At 37.4% G+C, this 16,437-nt stretch overlaps 1 protein-coding gene and 1 long non-coding RNA gene across 2 annotated transcripts in view; one reads left to right on the top strand and one right to left on the bottom strand.

The window, feature by feature from the left end:
* tmeff2b (transmembrane protein with EGF-like and two follistatin-like domains 2b) overlaps nt 1-6,824 on the bottom strand; it is an 84,351-nt gene extending 77,527 nt beyond the window's left edge. The window contains exon 1 of the mRNA XM_055213671.2: nt 6,295-6,824. Within this exon, the coding sequence (XP_055069646.1) occupies nt 6,295-6,466 (172 nt within the window). The 5' untranslated portion in view covers nt 6,467-6,824. The remainder of the gene's footprint in view (nt 1-6,294) is intronic.
* Nucleotides 6,728-15,423, top strand: LOC129450714 (uncharacterized). The gene is made up of 3 exons (XR_008646409.2): nt 6,728-6,867; nt 11,025-11,235; nt 15,314-15,423. It is a non-coding gene; the product is annotated as an uncharacterized lncRNA (long non-coding RNA).
* The last annotated feature ends 1,014 nt before the right edge of the window (nt 15,424-16,437 follow it).

Below are 16,437 nucleotides of genomic sequence, written 5' to 3'. Positions count from 1 at the left end.
GACGAAGGTTTTTTAAGTAAATCCAACTTTTTATTTTTTTGAGTGTTCTCCCTCTCATAATGGGAGAGGGAGGGTGTTACTGCGCCGATGCGAAGTACTCCCAAAAGTGCTAATACGCCATAAAATATAGTTCCTCTTTTAAATCCGCTTAGAAAAGCGCTACGTTTTATTTTGTACCACCAAACTTGCTCGTATAACTACTCGTCTTAAATAGGCAAAACGTTGATTTGTTTGGTCACTTCTAACTTTATCTCTAAATGGTACCATTGAATGAATGGGGCTAAGCTAAATGCTATCGAAGCGTCGCAGCGCGCTCCAGCGCTTTCGTGCACGCACACAGATGATAGAGGGATGTATCAACAATTCTTAGTTAAGGTAATAACATATTTTAAAATTGAAAATGAGTAGACTATTCCTTTAACATGACGCGCTGAATACATATTTTGACATGACGAGCCACACACATGACTGGCTAAATACATGTTGTGATGAGCTTCTCATTATGTGCCCTCGAAGAACAGACTTTAAAAATGTAAGAATGAAATGGTTCTTTAGCTGAAAAGGTTCTTTGGGGAAGCAAAAAATGGTTCTTTATGCCATCACTTATTTATAACCTTTATTTTGGAGTAAACTTCACAGTGCTCAGTTTAACATGTTTAACCAAATTTGAAAGCATTCCACCAATATAATTCATTTAACAGATGTAGGTAATGTATTAAAAAAAATTATAATCTAAATAACCTTTTGTTACTAAAAAAATTTGTGAAACTGGATATTAATGGTTCCTTATCGAACCATTCATCCAAAAATGTTTCTTCTATGACATTGTGAAGCACCTTTATTGTAGACATATTCTTCAGGAAATCTGCATATTTATATATGTATTATAAAACACTTGTGCCAGTAGCTTACATGAAATGGCTTGTTTATATGGTGTAAGCTTTTGAAAACAATGTGGCTTACATAAGTGATTAGAAAGTCTAGTGTGTGTTAAAGATGCACTTCTATTAAATCAATGCAATAAATCATCAACTGATGCAATTTAGTTTATTACATTTACGCATTTTATCCAGACATTTTCATCCACAGCAACCTAATGCACAGTACGGTGCATTCAATCTATTTATTCCTTTTAGTACTGTGTGTGTTTCTGAAATCAAACCAATGACCTTTGCATCACAAGTGCAACGCTTTAACCTTTGATCACAGGAACACTATCAAGCTAATTCATGTTCTATTCTAAGTTTATGTTGGCAAAGAAACTCCAGCATTTATAAGGATATTAAAAACTTTTTATGTGCAACACATGCTAGTCACATCAACATCCTGCAATCCATCTGGAGAAAGCCGTTTGATGTCATTGCTTGTTGTGCGTAAGGATCATTGTTCAAACATTCAATTTGATGTTTGTTTCTGTGCAGCTGGCCAAACCAGCCCCTGTTGCATTCTAAATTCTTCGCACCCTTGGGGTACACCGCATAATTGCCTACTGTTATCGAACCGCGGAAATACGTCAAGTAATCGTCAAATTATTTAAATAGTTCCGATCAAAAGAAGCATTATCAGGCAGACTGATGCTAAAAATAATGACATTTAAAGGAAAACACCACCGTTTTTCAATGTTTTGCTATGTTCTTACCTCGGCTTAGACGAATGAATACATACCTATCTTTTTTCAATGCATGCACTTAATCTTTGTACAGTGCGTCATGAATGCGTTACCATTTAGCCTAGCCCCATTCATTCCTTAGGATCCAAACAGAGATGAATTTAGAAGCAACCAAACACTTCCATGTTTTTCCTTATTTAAAAACTGTTACATGAGTAGTTACATGAGTAAGTATGGTGGCACAAAATAAAATGTGGCAATTTTTAAGCGGAAAAAAACGAGAACTATATTGTATGGCAGAAGAGCACTTACTTTGCGGCAATTCGACCTCGGTGCGCAGTGACATCATCACTCACTGCAAACTAATTTGAGGTTTGAACCTAGTAAAATATTTAAAAAACGGTAGTGTTTTCCTTTAAAAAGCTTTGGGAGAGCTATTTTGATTGAAAACATCTATATAGAGTCTGGTGGGTGCTCAGTTTGGTAGCTATAAGTTTTTTAAAGGCAAAATGCAGTATCTTCATTTTTTGATAGAAAATTAGGTATTAGACTGATTTTATGCACATTTTGAGTTATCGTTTAAGAAACAGGTGATGGAAATGCCACATTTCAAATAACAATTCCTAAATTTGCAAAAAAGTCTTGGAGTTCGCTTGAGGTGGTTTTTGATTTATTGTATGCGAAAAAGAGTAAATGGGAATAATGGAAGAAGGAAACACATTTGGATAAATTCTGACGTTCACCAAAAACCTGACATCGACTTTCCTATACATGGGGTTTTTGATTGAAAATTAGGTATTAGACAGATTTTATGCACATTTTAAATAATCCCATAAGAAACGGATGATGGAAATGCCAAATTTCAAATAAAAATCCCTTAATTTGCAAAAAAGTTTTTACATTCACTTAAGGTGTTTTTTGATTTATGCGAAAAAGAGTAAATGCGAATAATGGGAGATTTAAATGCATTTGGCAATAAATTCTGACGTTCACCAAAAACCTGACTTCGTCTTTCATGGGGCTTGACGTCGTCGTAATGCCCTTGCTACTAGTGCCCGCATCAAAAAATCTGCATTTCTTCTTCTGTGCACAACATTCAATTTGTCAATTACAAGTTGCACTGCTAGTAAATGTATAACTTGCTTAATCATAACTAAATGCAGTCCTGTCTCCATTTTCCAAGCGTGCCTTGATTTATTTACTGTTGGTTACTGAGTTACCAATATCACTGCCATTCACTCAAACAACTTGATAGAAACGCACCTAATTCGCATTTGTTTGTTTTTCTATTTTTTGCGAAATTTAAAAAGATTTGCTTCACGTTTGGATGGAAACACAGCTATTGATATTTCTGGGATGTTTTCATGTGGATCGTCTCTGTTTGGGTTTGTATATTGAGTCAATTTTGTTGTTTTTCGAGAAAATAACTATCAAGAGGAAAATTACTGACAACTAAAAGTCACTAAAAAGTCATTTTTCTCTGTTCCACAGTAAAGTGGTTTCCAAAGGTCAACCACATGCAGTGAAAAAGCTTCGATTTTGCATTTTTAGAATTTATTTATTTTTTGGCCATTTTGTCTTTTTTTAACAGTGAATGAGGATAGGACAGAAAAGTACAGGGAGTAGGGAGGGATACGGGATCGGCAAATGACCACGACTCGGGTCGCTGAAAGTGCGAAAGCACCACATGTTGGAGCGCTGCCCACTACACTATCAATTCCGATTTTTATAATTTAACACGGTTTTGTTTTCTACAAGAAATTGATCAGCATTACAATATGAGTGACAGGCTGAATTACAAACAGGAAGCTTTGATGTCTTGCTTCAATGACAGCATTCACCCGACCCAGCATTGATTATACAAGACCCTGCCGAACCTACAGATCTATGATCTGTTCTTTGCACGTTGAGATAATGTACAACACTCTCAAAAATAAAGGGGTTTAAGGGGGTCCTCACAGCAAAATCGCTTTTGCTTTTCCAGAGAACCTTTTAGTTAAAGTTTCGTAAAAGAAGAATTGAAGAGCCACCAAAATGTTCATTTACAAGAAAACATTTCATGCACTTAAAGGAATAGTCTACTCATTTTCAATATTAATATATGTTATTACCTTAACTAAGAATTGTTGATACATCCCTCTATCATCTGTGTGCGTGCACGTAAGCGCTGGAGCACGCTGCGACGCTTCGATAGCATTTATCTTAGCCCCATTCTTTCAATGGTACCAATCAGAGATAAAGTTAGAAGTGACCAAACACATCAATGTTTTTCCTATTTAAGACGAGTAGTTATACGAGCAAGTTTGGTGGTACAAAATAAAACGTAGCGCTTTTCTAAGCGGATTTAAAAGAGGAACTATATTTGATGGCGTAATAGCACTTTTGGGAGTACTTCGACTCGGCGCAGTAACACCCTCCCTCTCCCATTATGAGAGGGAGAAGGGGAGCGGACTTTTCAGGCGAGTCGAAGTACTCCCAAAAGTGCTATTACGCCATAAAATATAGTTCCTCTTTTAAATCCGCTTAGAAAAGCGCTACGTTTTATTTTGTACCACCAAACTTGCTCGTATAACTACTCGTCTTAAAGAGGAAAAACATTGATGTGTTTGGTTGAACCATTGAATGAATGGGGCTAAGCTAAATGCTATCGAAGCGTCGCAGCGCGCTCCAGCGCTTACGTGCACGCACACAGATGATAGAGGGATGTATCAACAATTCTTAGTTAAGGTAATAACATATTTTAATATTGAAAATGAGTAGACTATTCCTTTAAGGGGGTTTTGCATCTGAGCCCCTCAATTTCTTTCTTACCTTTATATAGTATGCAAAACCTTTTTGTGGAACAGAAAGCTTCAGTGGATGTCAAGGACCTTTATGGAACCATGCAGTCCAACAAAGAACCATTTAAAAATCTAATTTATCTGCGTATTTGATGAGACTGTGATGAATCTTAACTATTTTTTAACATCATCAAGTATCATGTGTGGCTTTATTTTACTTTCAGTTTCGAATGACATTTTAATCAGTATGTGGGCTTATCTCTGTTTGGGTTTAAATGTTATTGGGACGCGTGTGATCATTATGCCCTCCTTGAATGTCCAGCAATCGTACGACAGAGGAAATAACAACGTTTTGAATGAAAAGCAGAAACATCTGCCATCATGCATATTTAAACACGGTGCTCTTTCTAACCACTCAGCTTTATGAGTGCACACTCCGTGAGACGTCTCCAATTACTGTCCGTTATTTCTGCTGCTCACCTCCAGGTACACAACTCGCTCTCTAGCATCCAATACCGACCCGTTCTTTCTCCATAAACGAGCCAGGTGCCATTATTATTTTATCACAAACACTTGCGCTGGCCATTCAAATTAGCCCTGCAACATCCTCCTGGTGGCATGCATTAGTCATGGCTCCTCTGAGCCAATTAATGATGACAGAAAAGGGAATAAAACAGGACGGGGCTCTTTTCCTTCTCGTTTTTCTTGACCGAGTACCGGCGTTCTTCTTGTTTTACTGGATTAAATCTCGATAATGGCATTAAAGCCAGGATAAAACTGAGAGCACCAGTGGAAAACCCTGAGAAACTAGAAATAGGGCACCGCAACTTCCTCATTAGCCCAGGAGCTCAGACAAGCTCTCCCAAAAGACCTTACACACTCCAGACTCTATTTCTCCCTCTCACACACACTCTCTACAGTCAAAATAGGCTGTGGCATACCGGTGTCTGAGGAATAGGAAATAAAGAGCCGAGGTGTTGGATTAGACTAATCCCTGCGGTCTTTCACAGTCTAAAGGACAGAGAAATTTGTAGATGATAGTTAGCCACTGCGTTTGGGTTAAAGTTAACAAGGCCTGCTGCTACTGTCATACTGTGAAAGTCGAGCAAGCTTTCATAGCTCATTTAAACATTGAATCAATCACTTTATTACCTCTTGAGGATCTCAATAGTGAAGCAGCTGTAGTCTAGTCTAAACTGTGGTCTTGGCTGGATCAGGTTAACAAAGAGAAAACAGGCAATGCAAAGATTTATATTGGTGTATATTGGAATATAGTCAAGCAGCCTGTCATCTGACACTCAAGCCCTGCTTTCAACACGTGCGACTGCGCTGTGGTGGGGTTACGAGATGGGAAGGAATCGATACTACTGAGTACAACACAGACAGCGATTCAGAGAGGAGGGGGGAAACACATCAAAAGCAAATTTAAAAGGTCCGCTGTGCTCTAATGTATGATTTTATACTGACTTGACACTAAGGGATGTTTTAGGAACAATAGGCTATTCAGTGCTGAATCTTGGGTATCATCTTGGGTAGCCCACTCAGACCCTGTGCAACAGATGGATTTCTTGCCCCTAAAGCTATTTAAAGAGACAATATAATTGCACACAAATGGGTATCTTTGTTCCCTATGTGTATCCATGTGAAGCTGTCTTTTCAGGACTACATTTATCCTACTGATACAGGGCATCACACAACCCGGTCCAGTTGTCTCATGCTAAATGATCGCCCTGCACAACCAATTTTACCTGGTAGTTTTAAAAGATGGGCTGGTGGCTAAAAAAGTGCAAGTTTAAATCCCTCATGGGGTTATCCATGAAACCTAAACTAAACCTGCAAGTTGTACTTGGAATAAATGCATTACTTTATATAAAAAAACAGGGTAAAAGACAACCCGTCTCTTACCGGAGCAGTTCCAACCGGTGGGTGTCTGACAGTCGCTCAGCGAAGAAGGAAACGCGCAAAGTTGTTTCAATGGCAATATGCACAGAAAGCAATAGGTCGCGATTACAACTGCATGTGTCCAACTCGCCCGCCGCGGTCTGCGTGTCCGTCGCACCACAGCGCAAAGAGCCATCTCAGTTCACCGGGAATGACGCGGAGCGCAGACATGAAGGGACGGACTCGAACCCACGATGCGCGCAGGCGACGCAGATCTCAGCAGCTCGGCGGTGATGCACATCTTCTGCGCAATGCCGCGCTGATCCCCGTGTGTGGGTGCGCTCTGGACTTCACGTGCAAGTGTCCCGAAAACCAGAGGGCTGGAAGTCGAAGCCGATGAATAAACACATCCAAGCGTGAATTTGGGAAAAGCTGTCCGGGTCCACTAGTTGATCCTCACTCCATTCTGTTAGGAAAATGTTGCGGTGTCTTCATCTCGCTTCCTATATGAGCTGCCTGCGTGCGTCTTTCTCGGCTGGTGTCTGACTCTGACTATGAGGATTCAAATGATGATGATGGTGATGATGAAGGAGAGAGGTGGGTACACACTTTTCTGGCGACGCGGATTGGCTGTAATAACGCGTTCATTACCAACACACACGATCCCGGGTACCGCGCGAGTAGTTTGTTACAGCATCTCAAGCACACAATGCGAGCCAGAAATCGAAAAGCTGAATGTTTATAGCAGTAACAGTAAAAGTGACTTATCTTTTAATAAATAAATAAATAAACTAGTTAAACCAGGATTAACGGGTATTTCTATGCAACATTACAAGTAAAAGTGAACCTTTCAAGTCAGAAATCCTGACAATATGAAGTCTCTAAACTGAAGAAGCAGGCGCTTTAACGGCATCGTCTACATTTCAGGTCTTTGAACGTTTTAAATCGTTACCGCGTGGGTTTGCGTCGCGTCTTTGCGTTGCGTTTCAGAAGCGCGCGCCCAGCAATCGTCGCGTGATTCTTTATTATGGCCGTCAGCGTGAGAACGCTTTGAGCAACCCCGCGCTGTTCACAATTGTCACACCCAACTGCTGTTTGTTCTCAAGTTAAGGACACAGTATTACCGTCAATTATATTTTTATCCAACCCTACTCACGTGATGCAATATTTCTATATCTGTAAAAAATAATCCTATTTGAATTTGAATTTTTTTTTTGGCATTTTTGCTGGTTTATAAATATTACAGCCATAAAGAGGAGAGGAGAGACTAAGCTGTCAAGGTTTTGAGAACAATGCTCGTTTTTGTCATTTTTGTGACTTAAAAAAATGGCAATGCTGAGTCCATCCCACATGAAAAAAATGAGGTACTGTATTTACCATAATAAACTTCCTATAGTGTTTTGAACCTTACCATAGTAAATATTTAAGCAGGATATACAGTTTATCAATTCACTAGTTATACAGAATATAGTATATGTTAACAAAGAGTAGTAATTGCTATATAATATAGGCCTACATATACTCTTTTACTACAGTTTACTAGCCTATAGTACACACTAAAGTAGTATATAGCCTAGTCTTTCTCATGTGGGGCAGATTGTCATATTTTTTATTAAAGCAAGTTGTCGCGTCTTTTAAATTCTGTAAGTTTATTATTGATTATATAAAATATATATATATATATATATATATATATATATATATATATATATATATATATATATATATATATATATATATATATATATATATATATATATATATATATATATATATATATATATATATATATATATATCTGTTGTATGTTTATTATTTTGCCCAAATTTCTGTTAAAACAGTGTTCAATACATTTATAGTAGGCTACCTTGTTAAATTGGTTCTGTTACATCGTTTTGTGCTCCAATAGTGTTTTACTATTTTAAGTGAGAGGTTTTAAATCCCAAAAGCCGAACAAAGCCAGTAATTTAATGGCACATTCCCATTATTATAAAAAACTACCCCATTAAGTGAGACAACATGCCCTACTGTTGAACAATAAAAGGCTAATATGTGTTCAGTGAAATGTATCTTTTCCCACTAGGCATTAATGGTGAAATTGTTCAATAGTGATTTCGACATTACTTTAGGTTTTTAGGTTCTATATAAACCAACCCTGAGAAAAGCAACTGTGACAAGTTAACCCCAGTCTTCCTTATCCAAAACTAATGTAAACATGCAGTTGTTGCAAATAAAACTCACACAGGCTTAATTTGCACTTTCCAAGCCAAAACCCACAAGGCCAAAAATGCAACAGCAGTCCAGCAAATGTCCGCAGGATTTTGTGAGCATTTTTCCTAAGTCCAAGATCAAGTTCGAATATTAGAGAAAAACACAGATTGGTGCTGGAGAACAGTTGGCTCAAACAGAAGAGAGGGCCACCGCATGGGTTTTTGGGCCCTCTTGGTGTGATCGTGAAAAATCAATGATGTAAACATTTTATAACCAGAAGAGAGGGTGAGTTTTGAATATAGCTTGGGGTACAGTCATTTTTTTTATGTGTACGCAAACGTACGCTTGCTCAAAACGTACGCGAGTGGTCGAACGCAGCCTTGGCCGATTTTTATCCTAAATAAATATTTAAATATTTTCAATCAGCCAGCAAATTTCTCTTTTACCTATATTTAAAGTTTGTAAAAAAAGACCCTCTGTGTCACTCAGTTACGCCAAAGTCTGACAGACAGTAAATTATTATGCACTTTTTAACATGACGTTATGTTATGTGTCACACACAACAGCACACTAGTTCAACACACTTATTCAAATAATACCGTGAGATGTTAGATTAGTTATGTCTTGTAAATCTGTTTTAACTACTTCAAAAGGGTATATTAATACATGTTATGCATAACAAAAGTTTTTTTTTAGTTTCACCAGTTTTCTGTTTGTCTCTTATTCCGTGGCATTCTCACGGATCTCCGCATTTTTCCGTGGCCCTGCTACGAACTGTCTTTTTCCGTGGCATTCTCACAGATTGGTTACTCAACTGTTTTGTCCTATTTTCTTACCATTTTCGCTTCGGTTTAGGGTTAGATTTACATGAAATGACATCCCTACCCAAACCCAAACTCTAACCCCAACGCCAGGCGACAATTGTTTAAAGTTTAGAAAATATAAACGAATAAATCAGAAAAAATAGTATAAACCAATAGTTAAAGTGACATACTAACGCAAACACCAAATCTAATGCTAAACCGAAGTGAAAATGGTTTGAAAATAGGAAAAAGCAGTTGAGTAACCAATCCGTGAGAATGCCACGGAAAAAGACAGTCCGTAGCAGGACCACAGAAAAATGCGGAGATCCGTGAGAATGCCACGGAAAAATGAGCACAAAATTCCGTGACTATCCCACGGAACTTTGTGAGATCATGTTGTTACTGTAATAACATTTGTGTTACAGTATATCGCCTTCATATCGGCAAACGGCCTAACAGGTTTCTTAATATCGGTATCGACACCGGCCATAAAAAAATTCATATCGGTCGACCACTACAAGCATAGTTTATTTGACTTATACGTTTACGCAGACGTTCGACGGATGCGCATTGCGAGAAAATGTAATGCATCTCCTGGGCTACATACTAAATTCTTATGTACATGCATGCGCGACCTCCATGTAGAAAAGTATGCACGATTACAAAAATCGTACAGTGTACAGCGCACTCGTACTATTCTGATGACAATTTTTTTTCGTAAAAACGGGACTATACTTCTAGGTAGTTTATCCTAGTATTTGATAATAAATCACTTACCCCTGTATCATTCTATACCACCAAGTCCTTCGATCCGTCTTCAGAACACATTTTTAGATATTTTTGATGAAAACCAGAAGGCTTTTGACTGAATATTATGAAGCGATGAGAACACGTTTGTGCGCAAAGAAAACAAAACTAACGATTTTATTCAACAATTTGTTCAGTCTTTCATGAGCAGTCTATGGCACATGCTACTGACGTAGTTGCCAGCGTACAGACACCGAATATACGCTGGCAAGTAATTTGTGCATTTATACTGGCTGTTTAAGTATTGTTTACAATGTTAGCATAATGGCTTAAATAAAAAAAACATTGGCAACAACTACAGTATATAAATACAGTAGATACAGTACTGCCATAGATTCTAGTAAAAGTTACCATGTTATTGTTGCGTTTGTTGTCACTTTCAATTTGTCATGTGCCTCTTATTCAGAGCTCATTTTTTATTTTACTATCATAATCACTATTGTTGTGGTTTGCTGGACAACTTAATTTGGAAAGTGATTTAATTTCCAAACCCTAAATTTGGAAGCGAGCAATGTCATGGCACATCACAATGTGATAAAACGAGATTGGTCCCATTCAACGACTGTAATGACACAGATCTAATTATGTCACAATGCGCCGTTTGCCATTAGTGTGGATTGAACATTAAGCGCCATCACAAGAGAAGTCGGGATCTATTCATTTACAAAGGCCCCCCCGCGACTACCTCTATGTAATTCGGGGGCCCCATGCGATTACTTACGGTATATCAAAAGTGGTTGGAGAGTACAGTTGCCATTGCTTTATCAGATTACAACTGGAGCTTTTCTATTCTATTCTGTTTGACTTTTTTGTAATTATTTTAACAGCAGTCACTGGACAGAAGTAATCCTTCATCAGCATTAATGCTCAGACTTATTCTCTGCCTCATTGTCTCTCTCTTTTCTTTCTGTGGATGTTTTGACTGGCTCACAGCTCAGACTGGGTCAAGCTCACGTCTCCCGACAGCACTCGCGGCGCCCGGTTCCCCGTCCAGCTGTGCTGTAATGCGCTCCAGTAGCTGTTCTGATCTGGTGGGATTGGATGGAAACTCTGCTCGATAGCAGCAGGATTTCTGGGGTTTTACGAGGATCTCGGCGAAGACCGGTATCTGAGGCGCTGAGAGACAACTGGGAGGGGAAGGGAGGTGCGTTTGAGTCGATCGAGCGATTTTTTATATCCTCTTGCGTAATCCACAGCCTCAACTCGCACGGCTACTGTCTAACACGGCCAGCTGCACATTTCAGGGCCATTTAGCCAAACGATTTCCGAAGAATTCAGTTACCGACTCAAAATAGGCCTCCCAGAAGTGTTTTGTTATAGCTTTAATGTGACTGCCAACAGGAGAATTTATTTAGGAGAAAGGCCACATCCAAGTGTGACCATAGAGAGCTTTGTTTCATCCTTTCCTTTATCATGCACAGCTCCCATCTCACATCCATTGTGCTCTTCAGATGAGCTTCTATTATTGAGCTTTTCTGTCAATGTGTTTTATTTAAACTGAATATTGGCTGAATTTGACCTTTAGAGGGTTTATGTAGGCCTGCGTTAATTGAAAACTTTTGTGAAGACATAAGGAAGAATACTGTAGTCATTCACGGCACCGGGAGCAAGATTAGCGTTATCTGGAGAAATTCAGTGAAATGTTTGCCAGTGTTGAGTAAACATCGTTTGACATACAACTCCGAACAGATGCATTTCTTCCGAAAGAAAACATGTCATAAAAGAAATATAAAAACAAATAAATCACAGTTGGTTTTCCAGAGACGGTTTTAGATTAAAGGAATAGTTCACCCAAAAATGAAAAATTCTGTCATTGTTTACTTACCCTCATATCATCCAATCCCAGATGCCGTCTTCACACGGCTTTTCATAAGATGACAATTCATAGAAACCTTGTCTGTCAAGAAAAAGTACTATTTAAACATAAATATAGTTCCAAGTAGTCATAAAATAGTTTTATTATGGGAACAGACTAAGTTGTTATGCAAATGTTTCTCTCTGCTGTAACTGTGAAAATTACACGGTTGGGATCAGGTTTGATATCAGTTATGTCTGGTAATGACACACAAAGGAACCAATGATATTTGATTGACAACTAACCTGATGTAATTTGTCAAATTAGTTTTTGGTTGTTTGTTTTAGAGCTTGATAGAAATTAAAACTATAATAACTAGTTTCACTGTAGGACGTAGCGTACGATGTGTAGTGACGTAGTGTAGTGGCGTAGTGACAAACGTGGAGACACAAAGCAGAGTCCAAAACGAATAAAAAGTCATCTAAACCAAGGATTTTCAAGAAACTTGGTGGAGAAATTTAATATAAGAGAATATTGTGTTATCTGTAGCTTGAACAACGCACAGTTCTCGCTAGATTCTTATTCTTATCGTATGCTACGCATAATGCGCATGGGCTGCTATCGGAAAATAGTCATTATAGTTTATAAAGTTTTAAATATATATTTTTTCTTACAAAATTTGCATCGATTCAAAATTATGTTGACCCTGGAACAACATTTCAATCAACCAATCAGATTTCAGAAGTAAGTTTTTACAGTTTGTTTCAAGTTTAATCTTATAACCAGGATTAGCTGCTTCAAGACCATTGTTTTTCACTTATCATTTCACTATGATTTTAGGGTTCGGTTATGGTTAGGGTTGGGGTTTGCAGTGGATTTAGGTTTAATTTACAAAATGTTTGTACACAATATGTTGCCCTGAGGACATCTCTCACTTGTCAAAATCAGGTCGAGCCTGGAGGCTGTGTGGATTACTTTTGTGAAGGATGGATGCACTTTTTTAGGCTTGAAAGTCGTGGACCCTGTTTTGGAAAAACCAGGGCCCGGTTCCCTGATATTGTTCACTCTTAGCGCGCTAAGACGACTCAAAAAGATATATCTTACCAAAGTTGTTTGTGTTCCTAAGTGTGTTCCCCGAAGTGTCTCTTAGGAAGCTTCTTAACACGCTGCCTCTAAGTTCGACGTACAATGGCGCTGTCCCAAGTGAAGGTGCTGAATTATTTGCCATCGATCACTCAGGGATCGATTTTCCACTTCACGCGAAGGTGCATTACGACGTTAAGAAAGACAACACGTTATATACAAATGGAACATTACTCAAATTATTCCAGTAACATTTATTTTAACATAGTTTAAGTTATCCGTAAAATATAGACTATTAATTAAATGATCAACTTGTCAGTAATACGGGTAGACGAACCCGGTATCCCTCGCTATTTATCCACCCTCCTTATCCCAGTGTGCCACTTGTGCCGTTTCTTGACATGGGTTTTGACTTAAAAAAAAATATGTAACACACTTTTATACGAATGTTAAGGTACTTAACAATCAGAATTGATTGGCAAGCAGCTGCAGTATTTCTGTTTAATGCGGTATTGCTTACGCAGCCGGTGTTGTGTGGAAGTCTGTTCCCCCTATGTTTCCCTTTAGTGTAGTGTTTTTATAGCATTTTTATCACATTATACGTTTATTCTTTATATACATTGCAAGTTTTAATGGCTACTGAGATGTATATGTGTGCATTTATGTAATGTATCTTGACTGTTCTTGATTGTAAGTCAATTATTTTTACAGTATGAATCATATTATATGTATAATATATATTTATTATATTTGGAAACATAACAGTTTTAAAACAAACAGTAGAGAAAAAAAGAAAAGAAAAAGACAGGTTAAAAGATATAAAACTGTCAAATATGACATATTTAATAAATTGTATAATAGAATACATGATATTATTGCTTTTTAGTATAACCAATTCAAATCTTTAATCTTTCTAAAAAAATTATAAATGTAACGTGATGAAAACGCTATAAAAATAGAGGGAACAGACTTCAATGAGGAACAAACACCGGCGCCGTCTTTGATTCATTAGTTCTGATACCAAATAAAGTCAACTGCATAAATAGTCCTCTATCCATTGCAAACATATTCTATTATAGGTCTTAAAAATGTCCATAACATAAAATCATTGTCAGCATACCATAGTTTGACTTGTACTGCGCTGCGCTGATTTCTAAAGACTGCGGCAATAGCGTTTTGCGCTCAAACAATGCTAAGAGAGAGCTTACGAATGGTCCAGACCAACCTTACGAAAGTGTGACTTACAGAAGATATACTTGGCGTACGAACGTTTTGGGAATCGTGCCATAGAGTTAAGAGAGAGGTTAAGGAATAGGTTAAGAACTACTTAGTGATAAGAACGTTTTGGGGAACCGGGCCCAGGACATTTACTAAATTAGAGGGACACTCAACTTTTTTGAAAAATATTTTCCAGCTCCCCTAGATTTAAACATTTGATTTTTACCATTGTGGAATCCATTCAGCTGATCTCCGGGTATGGTGGTACCACTTTTAGCATAGCTTAGCATAATCCATTGAATCTGAGTAGACCATTAGCATCACACTTTCAATAAAGATTACAGGTGACATTTTTTTGTAATGAGAATATTTTCGAAAATAGTGGAGTGTTCCTTTAACTCACATTTTGTTGGTCTAAAAGATGATGAACATGTGTATCTCATGTGTATTGAGGGTGAGTAAATTATAGGGTAATTTCCATTGGTCGCTGAACTATCGCTTTAACTCTATCGCTTTAAGTAAAAAAAAAATTAAGACATTTCTTGCAAGAAAAAACATAACAGTATACAAGTTTGAAATAACACGAATAAATTACTTTATATTTTGAGATGTAGATATTTTGTATTAGAATAATATTATATAAGAATTTTGAATGTAAGATAAGATGAGATATTACTTTATTAATTCCCAGTCGGAGAAATGTGGGTGTCACAGCAGCAACAAAACAAGTGAAGAAAAACAGAGATAGTAAGGAAAGGAACACAGAGGCATAAAGTAAAGTGGATACAGATATAAATATAAACAAGAGCAATAAATATACAGTATATATTAACAAAATTGCACATGTACTGTTTTGATACATAAATGTACAATCTGTGTTTTACTGTGAAAATGTGAAAAACACTTAAAGGGACAATTCACCCAAAAATGAAAATTATGTCATCATTTAATCACTCTCATGTTACAAACCTGTATAAATAAAAAAATATCTTCCTTTGTGTTCATCAGAATAAAGAAATTTATACCGGTTTGTAACAACATTAGATTGATAAAATGATGACAGAATTTTCATTTTTGGGTGAACTATCCCTTTAAACCTGTGACAGTGTTTTATATTGTATTGCAGTTGTGTAGACGGACCATGCACCTCCGAACCACAAGAGTGCATCTGTGGTTTGTCCAGCGCTGCATTCGAGCTGCAATAAAAGACAAACTGATCCAATGACTCCCTCAAGGTATATCTAACCTGATTCTCTGTGTGTGTGTGTGCGTGTGTGCATGCGTGCGTGCGTGTGTGTGTGCGTGTGTGTTCTCATTTGTCAATTTGACCCGACTGTGACTGAGTTTTATATAGCTCATGAACAGCTATAACTCCTGACTTCATCTTGCCTGTAGACCTCAGGGTTTGTCTTTATCTGTCTATCTCTGCCTTCATTCTCTTAGGACAAAATATGAATGAATAAAGGTGGAGGACTCAGGCAAGGACACATAAGACAAAATATGAGTGTGTGTCTTATACTTCACACATTCACCTGCTCAAACATAAACTGAAAACGGATGTATGGGTGATGATCAAGGACGTATGATTCTAGTCACATTTGTTTTACAGGCTTTCAGTGTCCCCCATTTCAGATTTATTCATTCAAGTAGATCCAAATCACACAATTTTGGTAGGGACGTCACGCCTACAATTTTTGCTCAAATCTCACCAAATTGTGTCAGAAGTCAGATTTGCTGGTTAAAGGGATAGTTCACCCAAAAATTCTGTCATCATTTACTCACCCTCATGTTGTTTAAACCCTGCATTAATTTCTTATATATATATATATATATTAGATTATACCACAGGCCTGTTGAATGCTTTATTCTGATTGGTTAAGATATGTTCCTCAGGTGTTGATAATTTTTCTGTAAAACGCACACGTAACCTGTCAAATTTCTTAAAATAAACACCAAAGCAAAATTTGTGGTAACTATAAGCGGGATAATTGAATGCAGTATTTTTGAATAATAGACATATCATGAAAATCTGTTTTTTCCATGTTTAAGTGTTATAATTGGGTCCCAAGTGCTTCTATCTACCTAGAAAATGTGAAAAAAGAACAACCCAGTAAAGTAGTTTCGGTAAACCATTCTCTGTAAGCATGTGCGTCCGATGAAACCGTCTAGGCACACTGCAAAAAAAGATTTTCAAGAAAAAAAATTCTTAGTATTATTGTCTTGTTTTCAGTAAAAATATCTACAAATTCT

Source organism: Misgurnus anguillicaudatus, chromosome 8 (genome assembly GCF_027580225.2).
Source record: "Misgurnus anguillicaudatus chromosome 8, ASM2758022v2, whole genome shotgun sequence".
Taxonomy (NCBI): Eukaryota; Metazoa; Chordata; class Actinopteri; order Cypriniformes; family Cobitidae; genus Misgurnus; species Misgurnus anguillicaudatus.
This window is presented reverse-complemented; position numbering and strand designations above follow the sequence as displayed.